General features: G+C 40.4%; 1 protein-coding gene across 3 annotated transcripts in view; it reads right to left on the bottom strand.

Moving 5' to 3' along the window:
• The window catches only part of NT5C3A (5'-nucleotidase, cytosolic IIIA), a 41382-nt gene extending 31978 nt beyond the window's left edge, over positions 1-9404 (bottom strand). The window contains exon 1 of one of the 3 annotated variants that reach the window (XM_081079829.1): positions 8863-9404. In XM_081079829.1, coding sequence (XP_080935955.1) covers positions 8863-9000 — 138 coding nt within the window. In that variant the 5' untranslated portion in view covers positions 9001-9404. The remainder of the gene's footprint in view (positions 1-8862) is intronic. The other 2 variants (XM_081079833.1, XM_081079836.1) reach the window with 2 other exon arrangements.
• Positions 9405-16621: the final 7217 nt, after the last annotated feature.

The following is a 16621-nucleotide window of genomic DNA, read 5'->3' as shown; positions in this document are numbered from 1 at the left end:
CAACTGTTCTGCAACTTCGTTTTTTCCCCTAGTTACTATCTTTGAGCTTTTTAAAATGTTAACTCATATACTTTTTTGTTTTTAACAGCCGAACACTATTTTATTACACAAACGCACCAAAATCTCACCATGCACCATAATTTATCTAGCCAACGTATACTGCCTCCAACAGAGTAAATGAAAGTGCTCATTCTGCTACATCTTCCTCTGTTTTCTCTCTTTACACCGTAATTGGTAGACCCAATTGTGACTATTTGTGAGCAATTAACCTAATTTTGTGACCTGTAAAATTTTAAATTTGCTGGGGGCAAGGGTTTGAATCCTTTACTTCAGTGCTTCTCATCCTTTGGCTTGTATCAGAATCCTGGAGGGCTGGTTAAAGCAGATCACGCTGGGCCCTACCCTGAGGGCTTCTGAGGCCTGCAAATATGGAGTGGAGCTAAAAAATTTGCATATCTTACAAATTCCCACAAGATTCTGCTGGTCTAGGACCACTCTTTGAGAACAACTGATATACTTCAACCCTAGCACATGGGATCTCACATATCAAAAAATAAGGCTTGCCCATATTTATTTGTCATGGTTTTCAAAGCCAGCTTTTACGAGGTTGTAAAAAAAATCGCCCTATTGTGGGGGAGAAATACCAGTCATCCCCTTGAATCAATGGCTACTGTTGGTAATGCAAACGAAGAAAGGAAAAGGATCTAAGCATATGATCAGGCTTTTAGCTAGGAAAAAGAATTTTGGGATGAATTAAAAATACTAGTGAGACAGGATAGCTAGCAGTGTTGTTAGATAAACAGTCCCTGGTAGAATAAACAAAGGCAGCCATACCTTGGAACTCCAGGTTCTGAAATGACTCATTTGCTCCAGGGCAACAATGTAATTCCACTCGGGGATAAATGGATTATTTTGTAAATCCCTTCAGGCTGGACAAACAGAACAAATCGGATAGACAGAAATGGGTTGGGTTATTTCCTAACTCCCTTTAGGCTGGACAAACAGAGTGAATCTGATAGATAAAATCCATCAGAAGGCTCCAACTCCCTTCCCCAAGCATGCAAGAGAAAGTATGGTTTCCCTGAAAGTATGGTTTCCCTAGCTGGTCAATCAGCTCTAATGCGTCTTTTGGAGCAAAAATTAATATAAGACCCGGTCTTATTTTACTATTATATAAGGCCGGGTCTAATGTAATTTAATACAATACAATACAATGCAATATAATAAAACCAGGTCTTATATTAATTTTTGCTCCAAAAGACGCATTAGAGCTGATTGTTCTGCTAGGTCTTATTTTCAAGGAAACATGATATAAAAATAAGAGCCTTTTGCCTTAGCCAGTGGGCATTCCAGTTTCGGGTACCCCCCCTCATAAGAGAGTTGTACTTCCGCTTTAATAAAAATCTTTGCTCCTCTGCCTCTCCTTCCGAGTCCGCATTCTCATTCTTCGGGTACGTGAGACCATGATCTCCAGGCCAGAGCCACTTTAAAATGGAACTGGAGCTGCCATCCCAGAGGAACTGGCCTATCTTACTCCTCAAAATTTGGGATGTGACTGGGTCTTAAGCAACATTATGCCCCCAAAACTGTTTGCAAACATCACAAAGCAGATATGACCAGACTGAAAATTAAAAACTATTTAGAATTAGTGTCATTATGTTAGCTTATCTACACAAACAGAAATGCTTTTCTTCTACTGATGTAATTGTTCCCCTTCCATTTCTCATAAATGCCTCGACTTTGTCTCCTAATTGGAACACTATTTTGGCTTTTGCCTGAATCAGTGCTTTCTCGAAAGATTGGCTGGCTATTCTTTCAAATAAATGCTTGTTGCCTCTCACTTTGGCCTTTTATTTTTAGGTTAACATATCTAAAACTGTGTCAGGAAGTATTCTAGCTAACCCAAAATTGGCTCACTAGGTAAGAAATCAAACTTTTCATTGCAGGTGACAATGTGGTTAACTTGTTGTATGAGGATAACACACAGGAAACATGACAAATGTGACTAGAAACGACAAAGTCATATGCCTGGTGCAAACATTTTCATACTTGCAAATTGGGGGATTCAAGATGATCGTGGATATATTCTTTGCCAATGTGAAGAACTGAATGCATTTCCCTTACTTTACAAATATTGTATTCAAACTGAACCAATCACGATTGACTTTCAAATACCACCACATCCATCAAAGGTGACCCAATGCCATCTACTCCTTTGAAATCGTGGAGCCTTGTAGTGATTTCTCACATTTACATTCATTCATTCTAAAAGGACTGTTAGGATGCTGGCTGTTAAGTTAGCTCTGACATCTACTTGGGAGGGGCTGAGGGAGGGGCGGGCGGAAGAAGGGGGGGAAAAACTTTAAAAAAATGTGAGGTGATGGATGTGTTAATTAACTAGATGGGAGAAGTCCTTCCACAATGTGTAGGTATATCAAATCATTACAGTGTACATTTTAAATACCTTACAATTTTAAATACCTCGGTAAAGCTGAAATTTGGGGGCGGGGGTGGGGGGGAAGTGGTCTGTTGTAATGGACCTATATTCCTAGAGTTTGTCAGAGAACTAGGGATGATGAATAAATGTTTCCCAGATTGGGTGGGGGCCATACAGGAGACGAGCAGCCAGGAACCTATTTATGTCCAGCCCTGAAGAGCCACCTGAGAGGGAGGGTCTTCAAAAGCAAGAATGGATCACTTAAAAAAAAAAAAAATTCAGGCCGAAGGGCGGGGTGCAAAAGAGAATTCATTGCCACATAAGGGGCTGCAGTCAAAGCACAAGAGAAAGTCAACTGCAAATACCCTGCAGGCCCAGAGAACACAAACCTACCCAGTCAAAGAAGAACTTTCACTTCTTCACTTCCTCAGTGCTGCCGCCTTCCTCTTACCCCATTGACCCAAAAGTCTAAAGCAAAGGCTCCTGGGGGAAGGAGGAGCAGGGCAAGAGAGGTTGACTACGACCTCCTCTCCCATCCCAGACCACGAGCCGTCGTTAACTGGGGAGGGAGAAGCCACACCATAGCTTGGGGCTGATGGAGAAGTCTGTGTTCCTCAGGGTAGGTTATGGCACAGGAACAACACAAAAATCTCAGTGCCTTAACACACAAAGTGGGTTTTTTTCACTCACACCACATCCAGCCTGGGTCCAGGTGACAGTCCAGGGCACCTATCCTCCATGTACTGACCTGTCCCAGGCTGCCTTGATACTGTGTCACCTCCATCTCAACATGACACTTCAGGGTTAGCCCAGAGAAGGAAAGGAGATGGCCAGCTGTGCACCTGTGGGTTCGTAACCTCACTGGCCCAGAAGTGACCATGTCATCTCTGGACAGCTTACTGGCCAGATAGCGAAAGCTTGCCCAACTGCAAGAAGGGGAGAAGAACTAAAAATATTGGTGAGCACTGGTAATGCTCACCTAAAGTCTCACCTCAGAATTAATATTGAAATCGTGAACAATAAGACTGGATACATCTATTTATAGAAATGAGATTGACTTCTTGTGAGTTTAAAATACTGTCTTTTACCTAAGAGTGAGTAAAAAGTTTTCACCAGGGCTGAGGAAGATTGCCACCACGGAATAAATTTACAAGGGGTCACTAGAGAGAACAATAAACTTGTGTTTTATTTATATCTCTTCATCACATCTATTCAACACACGAATCACATCTTTAGAAAAGATATCTTAGAGATCATCTAATTTAACTCCATTTAAAAAAAAAAATAAAACCTTTAACCTTTCTAGTTTAAAGACTACAATTCCATTTCCCTCAGTAAATATGTGAGACTGGAAATGTTTGTTCTCAGCTGGCTCCTTCTGTTTACAGAATAGCCTATCGAAAAAATTCATTGTTTTCCAATTACATAATTTAGTTAGAGATTTCTTCATTTATTTTATCTTTTAAACTCCTGCAGGGGAAGGTCTGTATCCAACTTACTTTAACAGCAAACAGAAGAATGACATACAGATGGGCCTTAAATTTAAAAGTCAGTTTTAGAGCTTTCTTTTAACACTTTGGATTAAAAAAAAAAAATTCTCAGCTTTCTAAAACAACTTCAAAAGCACAAATTAAGCATATGGGATTTTACATAACTGGAAAAGTTGTCAAATTTGCTATCGATAAATGAAGAGCCTTGCATTTTCTGTCCTATATGACACTAAATTTTCTGGATTAGTCTCTGAAATAAACAGAAGGGAACACTCTAAGTAATTTTGCTCAGAGATCAAAGTAGACTTGGGTAGCCAAATTTAATAAAAATAAGTAAAATCCACATTTGTATAAACTAACAAGAATAATGACTAACGAAAGTGGGGAAAGCTGAGATTCTTGGAGCTGTAGAAAAGTTGAGCTCTGTGGAGGGTAACTGTGGGGCTTGAAAGCCATGGTTCATCGGAAATAACTGGTAAAAACCCTTGCAAGATTTTACCACCATAATCCAGAAAGAATGAGTTCTTACAAATAGCATGTGTGCATAAACATACGTGCACACACATTTAAAATAAATGTACTTTAAAATGATTTCTTTTTGAAAGTAATTGCATCTTACACACAAAACTGTTTCATCCGTGCTGTCCCAACTCCCTGATCACTAACCAAACACATTTGTTTTTAAGATAATATACGTTGTTTTTGTATTTTAACATTTCTGAAATCAGGATGCATCCTACAATTTTGATTGGTAGCATTTTCTTCTTTCTTGGTGATACACAAAATAATGATATATCTTACAGTTGATAACATCTTAGATTCAGTGAAATACATTTGGTAAAAAGTTATCATTTTTCAGCTGGATACCAAACACATTTTGAAATGGTGTGAAAATTCTCCCATTAACTGTCTTCTTTAGAAGTGACACTTGGTACTTAAATTTGTACACTGCTGTCTTTTTGATCACTGACACTTAATTTTATTTGGTTTCAAGTACTGGGCTGTTCTTTAATGGGAACTGTTTCCCAAAGAGTTTACTACTGATAAGGCTTTCATATTTAGGTTAAATTAATTTGAAAGTAGATAAATGCTATGTGTAGAATACAAACTGTGGAAGCAATGTCCACGAATAGAAATAAACCAAGTAAAAAACACTCAAGTTGTCATGTATCATTCAATGTGAAAGTTATATGATACGTATGATTACATTTCCCCAGCTTGAGCCTTCCCTGCCAAGCCTAACCTGTGATGGAGTAGGTCTCTCTGCCTAGCAGTAAATTTCCAGTCAGTGCTCAAGCTTTGTTCCAGAATCTTTGTTTTTATGGAGAGGGTAGCCATTCCTGAATGGCTGAAATGGTCTTATCTGAGTGGAAATACCCGCGAGAGAACTGGTCATATCTGAGTAGGCATGCTTGATTAGAATGATGAGTTATAATGAAACTGGAAAGTGATGGTCAACAGATATAAGGAAGGGCTTGATGCTGCCAGAATCCAAGCGAGGCTGGGGGAAGGAAGGAATCAGGCTTACAGTTACAAGTTCTGAGAATTTCAACTATATGTGTATAAACGTCTATATATATGTTTGGCAACCTTAACCTTTTTGCTCCAGTTTACAAAAACTGCAATAATTAGAAAAAGTAGTTTTTACAATGAAGGCTTACAAGAGAGCAAGGAAGATGAAAGAAAATGAGACCACTGGCTAAAAATTATGCACCACTAGTATCCATCAGGAGAAATGACAATAAGATGTTAGAGGGGCTGATAGTCTGTGCATTGGTATAATTATAGCTACTATTTATTAGTTACTATGCTTTACGGTAAACTGTTGGCCAGAGTAGCAGAAGCTTGCCCAACTGCAAGGGGATAGTTTATACACAACATTTCTGGCACCAAATACCATGTGGTTTTTTTCCTCACGCCAACCAATTCTCCAGACAATTAATTGAGTTCTGATATTATCAATAGTATCTGTTCCCATGAGATAACGGCTCAGTCCCACAAGTCTGTCCACACTTCAGATGCCAGTCACAAGTGCCAGGTTGCCACCCATACTTCTGATTGACTGGGTGTACACTTAAGGGTTCCAACAACCCCCTCCTCAGGTTCCATAATTTGCTAGAACCACTCACCGTATTCAAGTGAGTGCTACCTGTTTATTATCAAAGCTACAACTCAGAATAGCCAAATGGAAGAGAAGCACAGGGTAAGGTACGGGAAAAGTGGTATAGAACTGCCATGCTCTCCATGCATGTCACCCTCCTAGTGTCTTGAAGTATTTACCAACCCGGAAGCTCTCCTTCGGGTTTTTTATGGACGATGTTATATGAGGAAGATTGATTAAATCATTGGACAGAGGAAATTAGGTCCAATTCTAGCCATTTTCCCCTCTACAGAACCACTGAAAGTTCAATCCTCTAATCAGGCCTTGATCTTTATGGGAATCAGCCACAATCCTGAAGCCAGGTAGCAGAGGCCAACTCATTACCATACGAAAGACACTCTTAACACTTCAAGAGTCCAGGTGTTTTATGAGCTATGTGCCAGGAACCTGGGACAAACACCTAATACATACTTCTTATTGCATCACAGATACAGAAAACAAGGAAAATCTGAGAAACTGTCACTGCTAAGGTGAAGCATGGACACATGACTACTAAATGTAAGTTGTTCTGGGTGGAATCCTGAGGGCAGAGAAGGACATTAGGTAAAAACAAACAAATTCTGAACAAAGTATGGCTATTTTACATGTATAAATATGTGCTCATTTTATCAAATGTTCCATACTAATATAAGATGTTAGTAACTGGGAAACTGGTTGTACAACATAAGAGGACTCTACTTACCAACTCAATTTTTCCGTAAATTTAAAAGTGTTCCAAAATAAAAATTTATTTAAAAATAAAGTGTATTAATTATGATAATTAGTAACTTTAAAGAGATTTGGGTGCAAAGAGACATCTACCCAAATTAGCTCCATTAATAGGTAGGGCTGGTTGTTACCTGTCTCAGGGAACACACAAAATGAAAGAAACATCAACTTCAGGAAAGGATTCCCCTAATCTCTGAGTTCCTGTCTTCTGACTGACTCCTTCTGCCTATTTACCTTACTGTCCTACAGCATTTCAGCTGTAGCCTGCATAACCCACTAGCAACTCCACTGTGTTTCTTACTTAAAAACTCCTGAAGCAGTGCATTGTCTTAAATCCAGTGCCAGAAGTCATTTATTTACCTAGTCAGCTACGAAAAGGCCCATTTTGCTTAGGTAGTTACTGCTGGACATCCATGGGTTTGTAAAGATTTTCTAAGGTGGAGGTTTCGGGAGGGGGTTAGGGGTGAGCAGAGCATGCTCCCTAAAACAAAGCTATTACCAAGAAATAAAACCAGGATTTGAATCAAGGTTTTCAGATTCCCAGTCAAATGTTTATCCCATTTGAAGAAGTCACCCATTAAAATTACAAGTTAAAAACATCAAGCTCTTTTGACTTTTCCCTTTTAATAACAGCTATTAGCACCTTGCATATATTACAATCTGAATTAATATAACATTATGTATACACATGTATCTGTCAAGATACATGACTTCTATACTACAAATAAAGTTGGTCAGCCTGACGGGCCCTCATTATTTTTCAAAGATGGCAAACTGTTCTTTATGATGCTATCATTGTGGGGTTTTTGGAAAGCATTCATTTTTAGCTCTATGCAGTTTAGAGAAGTGATAAAGCAGACCAACCACAGTGTGAGTATGCACGGGAAGGTATGGCAATAAGTTTTCTTTTCACATGTGTATTATACAATTTTGGTTTTGGGCAAAAGGAAACTACTAAAGATCTCTAAGCAGGATAGCAACATAAACAAAATGAAATTTCTGAGATAAAGACATTTGCTGCTGTGGGTACACAAGTGGAGAAAAGAAGTAATAACCCAAGAAAAATTAAATCTAGCAATAAACAAAACCTAGGAATATTATTGGCGTATGAGACCGGAGTTAACTTTTTTTTTTTTTCAGTTATGTAAAATATTTCTGTATTCAACCCGGGGCCAATAGGAACCAACAAGACAGTTTCTTTGGTCGATCAGCACATATGACCAAGGCTGAAATAGTCTTAGTATACGAACCTAAAAATGATTATTACTTAGTAGAGTGGTAGATTGTGAACTGTTTTGTCATAAATATTGGACTCCAGATGTTCACACGAGTATATACCAGATCCTGCACTCCAGTAAGTACATCAGAACGCAACTCAGTGACTTCTCTTGATGAATGGACTAATTAAAAACAAAAGTCCCCAACTTTGGAGCATATACTGCTTATGATGCACCTCAAATAGAATTCCTGAAACACTCTATTACAATAAAATTGGAAATAAGTTTCTAAATGTCATGCAAAAGGTTTGGGGAAAAAAACAAACAGAAAGAGATACTTCCTCTGGCAGTTTGAGACAAGACGATGCAACATTCAAATAGAAAATAAACTATTCTGAACTCCTTCTGGATGACGGCATTCTTTGAACCACTGAGAAGTTACACCTTTTCATAATCTAACTCAGTCTCGCCACCGTGCACAAACAGCTCCAGTGTGAGAATTGGATGAGCTGCCCCGCTTTGCGCGGGTTGCGGGAAGGAGGGAGCAACCTGTCCCGGCGTTCAGTCTCCCTTGGGAAACGGGTTTTGCAGCAGGAGGCAGCCTGTTTGCTTATCACCTATTTGCTGCCTTTCTGCTTCAAAAGGAGACAAAACAAAGGCCACGGGAACCCGAGCGCCGCCGTCGAGGGTCCCGATCAGTTCCCGGCGCCCCCGGGGTGGCCGCCCGCGGGGCGGACGGGTCCCCTGGGCGCCCCTCGCAATCCAGCAGGGCGGGCGCGGGCAGGCGAGGCTGGCGGGACCGCCCGCGGGCCCCTCTCGCGCTCCGGCGCGCGGAGTCCCCGCACTCACCATCTCGATGATCTTGGTCTTCCTCCCCGTCTTCCTCTTCAAGGTGAATATGTACTGGGCCAGCACCACGCCCGCCACCAGGGCGCACAAGCTGGCGCTCGCTACGGCGCCCACCCGCGCCATGGCCGCCCGGTCCATGGACGGAACCGCGTGCGACTCCCCCGCAGAAAAGAGCTGGTCGCTGGGCCGCTGGGATCGTGACAAGCGCGAGCCTGGGAAGCAGGCGGGGGATTAACGCCCCGCCGCCCTCCCCTCCTTTCCCGCTCTGCGCGAGCCCCGCCCCCGCGGAAAGCCCCTCCCACGAGCGCCGGGAGGCGGGGACAGGGCCGAAGTGGGAGGGCGTGGCCTGCGTCGGAGGCCGAGGCGGAAGACGGGTCTGTCCCAGAGCCTAAGTCCAGGAGCTGTCCAAGGACCAAAAAGGGAATTGTGTTAATTCTCTCTGCTAATGAGGAACAGGCAGTGAGTCGTTCTAGCCCCATCCAATGGAAGTCTGATTCCAATCCTGATTCCATTCCTCCATTCCTCCAACTTCCACCGTCCTCAGCCAGTTCTCTAGACTACAAGTCCCAGAAGACACTGCGGTGCAGCCTCCCAACGTGCGCAGTAGCATTGGCTGTAATGTGCTGACAAACTGCGGCGCCGCAAAGGAAGCCGTCAACAGAGTAACCAGACGACCAGCCAGGATGTGAGAAAACATCTGTAAGCTGTATATCTGATAAATGTTAATATCAAGACCATGTAAGGAACGTTAATAACTCAACAACAAAAAACAAATGGCAATTTAAAAATAGGGAATAGATTAAGTAGCAAAATAGCCAACAAGCTTATGAAAAGATGCTCAACGGTTACTCATCATCAGGAAACTGCAAATCTAAACCACAATGAGATATCACTTCACCGATGTTAGGGTGACCGTTATCAAAAAATCCAGAAAATTGCAAGCGTGGAGAAACGGGAACCTTGTGCACCCTTGGTAGAAATGTAAATTGATGCAGCCGTTTCGGAAAACAGTGTGGAGGTGCCTTAATAAATTAAAAATAGAATTATCGTATAATCCAGCAATCCCATCTCTAGGTCTCCATCCAAAATAATTGAAAGCAGGTACTCAAAGGAACACCAGCATTCCTGTGTTCACTGTAGCACTGTGCATAACAGCAAAGATGTGGAAACAACCTAAACGCCCATCGACAGATGAATGGGTGAAAAAAATGTGGTCTATGCATACAATACACTGCTATTCAGCCTTTTACAAGACAGAAATTCTGCAGTAGTTAACCATAAGGATGCACCTTGAGGCCATTCTCCTGATAGGTCGGCTGGTGAAGGAACGTGTAGGGTCATAAGAAAGTTTTTATTGTAAGAGACAAAAGTCCATCGGGTTGAGCAAAGATGGCTACAGCCCGGGCTGCATCTAAAGGAGACTTGCAGCCCCCAGGGAGGGGTGAGGAGGGTTTTATAGGGGCTGTGCTGACAGGGTAGCGTTGTTTGAACAGAAAATGCTGACTGCCTGCAAGCCAGACGCTGTTTTGTGGCATTTTCTGTTATCGCCATTTTGGCTCTGTCTGCAGGTGCAGGCCAACAGACGTTTTGTTGTTTCCTTGCAGACATGGCCCTGTCTGTAAGTCAGGGTCTCTGAGACCTGACATTCAGAGACCCAACATGAAGTCAAGGTCTCTAACATTCAGAGACCTAACATATACTAAGTGAAATAGACCAGTCACAAAAAGGCAAGTATTTTCCTGCATTTATTTCTGCATTATTCCGCTTATATGGGCTAGTAAACTATTAGAAACAGAAGGTGGAATGGTGGTTGAGGGGCTGGGAGAAGAGGAAAAGGGAGAGTTGCTCAACGGAGTATTAATTTCCAGTTTTGCAAGATGACAAAGTTCTAGCGATCTGTTGCACGCCCATGTGCACATCGTTAACACTACTGTACAGTACATTTAAAAATGGTTACGTTGGTCAATTTATGTTATATGTTTTATACCACAATTTTTTTAAAAAAGTACTATGACAACAGTGCAAAGATGACTTGAAGTTAAGCTGGAGGGAGGATGTGTCCCTTCCACCACTGCTGTCCTTCTTCTGCTACCTCCCAAAGACCACCTCCTGCATCATTTCCTCTTTGTGAGCAGCAGGACTCATTCTCACCGGCCTCGCCTCTTCCAAGGGATTGATGCAGTGTCCCCTTATTCTCTTTGGGGGTGACGGAGAAGGGATGCAGGGAAGTTCTTTGTGGGAATCACTCCAACTCTGTGGAGCTGGCGGTTGTACCTGGTGAGGTTCTCTCTTTGCCCAGGATGTGGAATAAGTTGGAGCAGGAGAATGAGAGGGAAATTTGTTAAAGGGGGGTTCTTAGAAAGGTGGGGCAGGCCCACCTACCAGGCATCTACGTAGTAAGGAAACAAGTCTGGGATTAACTGTCGGGTGCATGAATACCCTTTTTTTCTGTTTTGTGGGCAAGATTGATCCTCTGATACCATGTAATGATTTGGGGGCTATAGAGTGATAGGTTTCTTAGGAAGGATGTTAGTTTGTTTTGTCCTTTTGTTTTACTGAAAGCACAGTATTTGTGAGACCCTGTGAACATATCTGAGAAAAAGGTGACAAGAATTTTAAAGGATTCCATTGAAGAATGTCACATAGTGCTTGAACATCCTCCCCTTGTGACTTATACTTCAACAGGTCCCCAACAGATGGTAAAGCAAATTTCAGCCTATGGTTGAAGTAAGATGCATGTACTAATACCTCCTAATTCCTTCTTGCAATAGGATTATTGCTTTCACTTCCATCTTTACTTTGCAGACCACAGCAATTTAGATTAATATAGCTGATTTTAAGACCAAGATTAAGAAAAAATGAATTATATATAGATGCTTATTATTAACACACTTGCTGTGTACAAAGAGAAATGTTTTGTAAGTATGTTTGCTTTGTTTGAACTGAATGATCTTTATTAATCCTGTTGAGGACAAAGACAGAGATATTCAGAAACCTTAAGTGAGGTGTTCAGATATACTATCAGCTCCATCAGAAAACTGAAAGGGAAATCTAAGTTGTCATTTTAAAATCTAGCAATGTTTTAGAAAAGGAAATGAATGGTATGCAGTCTTTCCATAAGTGAGATTTTGTAGTTTCTGCCTTTGAAGCCTTTGGCAGAACTGGGAAATGCATGGAGGCTACGAACCATCAGCCCATGTGGTTGGTTTTTCTGTTGTTTTTAACTCTTTAAGTATATCTTTGTTTTTCAGTAAATTATTGTCCATAATAATACATGATGCCACTTGGGATAGCAGGAACCATGGGAAACAATATATAGATATTCGACTTAATGGGATTTATAGACTTTTGCAGTACATGACCTTACACTTTGCTCTGGAATAATAATTGGCATAGCGTTGGTTTGCAGTGGTTAAGTAATGATTTTGTCAGGAAGAGCCATTTGTTGGACCTAGATTTAAAACCTCCCAATAATACTCCTGTTAAAAATCAAAACAACACAAAGCAAAACTAAAAACACACTAGTAATACCTGCTCTCTCGTTCTTTAGGATATTAAATTGTGGGACGGTGGCAGCCTAAAAGAGTCTAGAGACCAGAAAGAGGGTATGCAGAAGCAGGGTTCTGCCATTCGCTGTGTGACACAGAGGAGTCATGTAACTAACATCTCTGGACTTTGCTTTCGTATCCTGCAATAGGAGAGGACCAAATGATTTTGGACACCTTTTCAGCTGTTAAATCTCTTTGATGAAAAAGTAATGGTCTTTTTCTTGTCCTGAAAGGTAATTTGGCAGAGGTCCTAGGAAAAAAAGAAGAAGGAAGTCCTGCTATGAGAAAACATCCATTTAGGCAATCACATGTCAATTCCACCAGTGCTTCTCAAACTTTAAGGTACCTATGAACGAACCACCTGGGGATGTTGTTTGGGGCGTGGCCAAGATTTGGAATTTCCAGCAAGCTCTAGGGTGGTGTTGCGGGTCCTTGCACTACACTTGGGCAAGGAGCTAAATTGTAGCTGGAGGCTTTACGGGACTTTGAGAAGTCAGAGGGGGAGAGGTGACTAAAGAGAACTGATAGAACAGGAGAAACAAGAAGGGACTAAAGTTTGCCGATTTTATTTTGTTAATAGAAGTAGATCCTCAATTTTATATTTGAAGTCTGAGAAATTAGTGTTTGATATAGGACATTTATAGACAGTGTTAGAAAGTTAGTTTTGCCTATTAGAGACATTTTTCTCTTCATTCTTGCAACTTGACTGAATTTTTTTCCACCACGGTGTTCAAGGCCATTGTCACATTACAGTTATTTTTACCTGATACAATCACTTCTGTTTAAATTCAAACTTAAGTAGTCTCTTCCCTAAGCATTTTGATTTTTTATATATCATTCAATAACGCTGATGAAAAAAAACAAAAACAGAAAACTCTTCTCTTTCACCGTTATTTGGGTATTTAGTATGCTGTTTAGGCAGGCCCCATGAAGTTTTCTCTCTACCTGCATAAAACAAAAGTAAGACTCGTTTGGATGTTAAGAGGATTTTCCCTTCCTATTTTCACTCCTCGAGACTCCTTTTGAACTGGCTGACGCAGAAGGTATGCAAACAGTCACCTACTCTTTGGTTAGCTATTGATTTCTGTGCTTAGCTATGTCTCCAAAAGGAGCTTGTGCCCCCCAAGCCTTCGTTCTTTATAATGCATCAGCAGCATTTAATACTGCTGGTTGCTCTCTTTTTCTAGATACACTTTTTTTCATTTCCTTCCAGATTCCAATTCTGGCTTTCCTTTGATCTCATTGAATGCCCCTGTTCAGTTTTATGGCGGATTCCTTCTCTTCTCTTTGACCTCTGCAGCATCCTAGAGCCTAGTCCTTCTGCCTCTTCGTTTCTCTATACCTCACTTCCTAAGAGATCTCCTGGGTTATGACTTGAAGTAGCATGTATATGCTGATGACTCTCTCCCAGAGCTGTACCCTCCATACCTCTCCCAGAGCTGCACCATAGAAAGGTGCCAACTTTTTATTTGGCACTTCCACTGAGATATGTAATAGACATTTCAGACTTCATGTATGCAAAGCTGAACTCCTCGGTATACCTTCCCTCCAAACTTCTGCCACTCACTGTATTCTCCATTTCATTAATTTCTTCTGTGCAGTTACTCATGTCAAACACTTTGGACTCATCCTTGACCTCTCTCTCTCTCACACACCACCTGGATCCAAAATATATCCAGAATCTGACCACTTCTCACCTCCACTGCTATCATTTGGTCTATCTCACCATTGTCTCTTGCGTGGATGATTGCAGCAGCCTTCTAAATTGTCTCCCCCTAATCTATCCATGTATCTTTCTTTATAGCCTGTTCCCAACACACGGCAGCCATAGCGATTCTTTGTACAGTAAATCGGATGATATCACTCCTTTGCTCAAAACCCTCCAATGGCTCCCCAGTACACTCATCGTAAAAGCTGAAGCCCTCACAATGGGCTGTTTGTCTTCTCAGTCTATCCCAGGTTAATCTTGCTGACATCATCTTCTAATACCTTCCCCTTTATTCTCTGTTGCAGTCACCATGTGCTCCATGCTGCTGTGTTTTGAACATGGCAGGCATGGTCCTATTAGTTTTTTGCACTGCTGTTTCCTTTGCTCACAAAGTACTTTCCCCAGGTATTCCTATATTCTCCTTTATCTTCTTCAAATGTTTACTCAAAAGTTGCCTTCTTAGGGGGCCCTACCCTGACCACCTATACATAATTTCAATCCTTCCAGTTCTGGCACTTCTGATCCCCTTCACTCTTACCATAGCATTTACTGCCACTAACAGAATATATAATTTATTCATTATTTTATTGTGTCTCTCTCCTTGCTGGAATAATCTCTTTAATGATAGGGATTTTTTGTTTTGTGATGTATTTTCAGCTTTTAGCACTGTGCCTAGAAAACAGAAGTAATCTGTTCTATGTAACAATGTGGATAAACCTGAAGGATGTTTTGTTATGTGAAACAAGCCAGTCACAGAAGGGAAACTACTGCATGATTTCACTTATATGAGGAATCTAAAATAGTCAAAATCATAGGAACACAGACTAAGTAGCATGGTGGCTGCCAGGAGCTGGGGAGGGAGAAATGGGTAGTTGCTGTGCAATGGGTACAAATTTTCAGTTAGGCAAGATGATCAAGTTCTAGAGATCTGCTCTACAACATTGTGACTATAATCAACAATACTGCATTGTATTCTTAAATTTTTTTTAAGAGAGTAGATTTCAAGTTAAATGTCCTTACTACACAAGTGGTAGAGTGTGTGTAATAATAATATTCAATTTACAAATAGATATGGATCGATTGCTTTGTATCTTAAGCCTTCATGACCAAGATCCTGAATTTTAAAAGTTGCCATATACACACACACAAAGAATGATGCCTGGCATATAGTAAGTGTTCAATAAATATTCATTAAATGAATGAAGAGGTATAGTGGTAGACTTTGGAATAATGCCACAGATTGGGTCTGTATGGATGGGGGAAATGTAGGGATAACATTCTCCCTCATCTTTCTTTTGAATACAAATTACTATTGTTGTCTTTTATGGGGTTACAGAATGAGTTTCTTGTATCTGAATGAAACCAAAAGTAACTTAACAGTACACCACAATAGTAATTTGGTAACTTCATGGAATATCGATGCAAATGTAAGTAGGATCTATAGGTGGGTTGACTTAAGTTTTTCATTTCCCTTGTTTAATTTTTTCTTTTTAACTTCAGCTCATTTTGCCTTGTTTTATTTACTTTTTTAAATGGCTTCATTATTTATGATTTATTTGTATCAACCCTCCTTAATGTCATGGACTACATTTGAACCAGGAGCTTATTTGTGGTAATATCCTTGAACCTTGATTGGAATGGATTTGGTGAATCTGTTTCAGTTTGAAGCTAAAAGAGCCCCGGTGATTTGAAGCAGCTCCAGGGAAAACATGAGAATATCTGCATTGATTCTAGGTCATCAGAGTATTCAGAATAACTTAATTAGTATTTTAGGCTGGGAAGTAAGGAAACATTTAGATCTGGCTGCAAGAGAATTTTGTATCTTAGGTGGTCCAATAGTATGGCGTATTACAATATTCCTATGCATCTGAAGTACAGAAGTGAAAATATATGACATTTATTAAATACTGTTACATCCCTTTCAAATTAAAAAAATCAACAAAAAGTGTAATAAAAGGGTTTATTGCATTTGTTTAAGGTTTGCTGCCAGATTTGAACTTACTCATCTGCTGATCTGTATGGTTATATAATGCAGTTAGCAATAATGAGTGATGCAAATATTTTTCAGAAACCCTTCCACATATTTATGCTATGTATTTTTTCTTCAGTTCTGGCAATTTTATTTATTTATTTTTTTTGGAGGGCACAGCTCACATTGTTACCAGAACCCTTCCTCCCCAAGCAACAAATCATCTCAGGTGATTATAAACACATACCTTTTGGTGCAGCAATGCCAATGTACTTGACACTAAAATAATTCATTTTACAGTTAAAAAAACAATGTGCAGATGTGTATAGCATTTGTGTAAAAAAAGCCCTATATTTGCTTGTGATATAGAAAATATATCTAGGAGATTTCACAAGAAACTGGTAAAATTGGTAGCCATTGAGGATGAGAACTGAGAAGCTGTGAGAGAGAAGAAGGAAGTTTTCACAATTAAACCTCATGTACCTTTTAAATTTGGAACACATGCACATATTACTCAAAAATAAAACAAATACA

The sequence above is a fragment of the Rhinolophus hipposideros genome (assembly GCF_964194185.1).
Source record: "Rhinolophus hipposideros genome assembly, chromosome: 18".
In the NCBI taxonomy this organism is placed as follows: Eukaryota; Metazoa; Chordata; class Mammalia; order Chiroptera; family Rhinolophidae; genus Rhinolophus; species Rhinolophus hipposideros.
The sequence above is the reverse complement of the archived record's forward strand: the minus strand, read 5'-3'. Positions and strand labels throughout refer to the sequence as shown.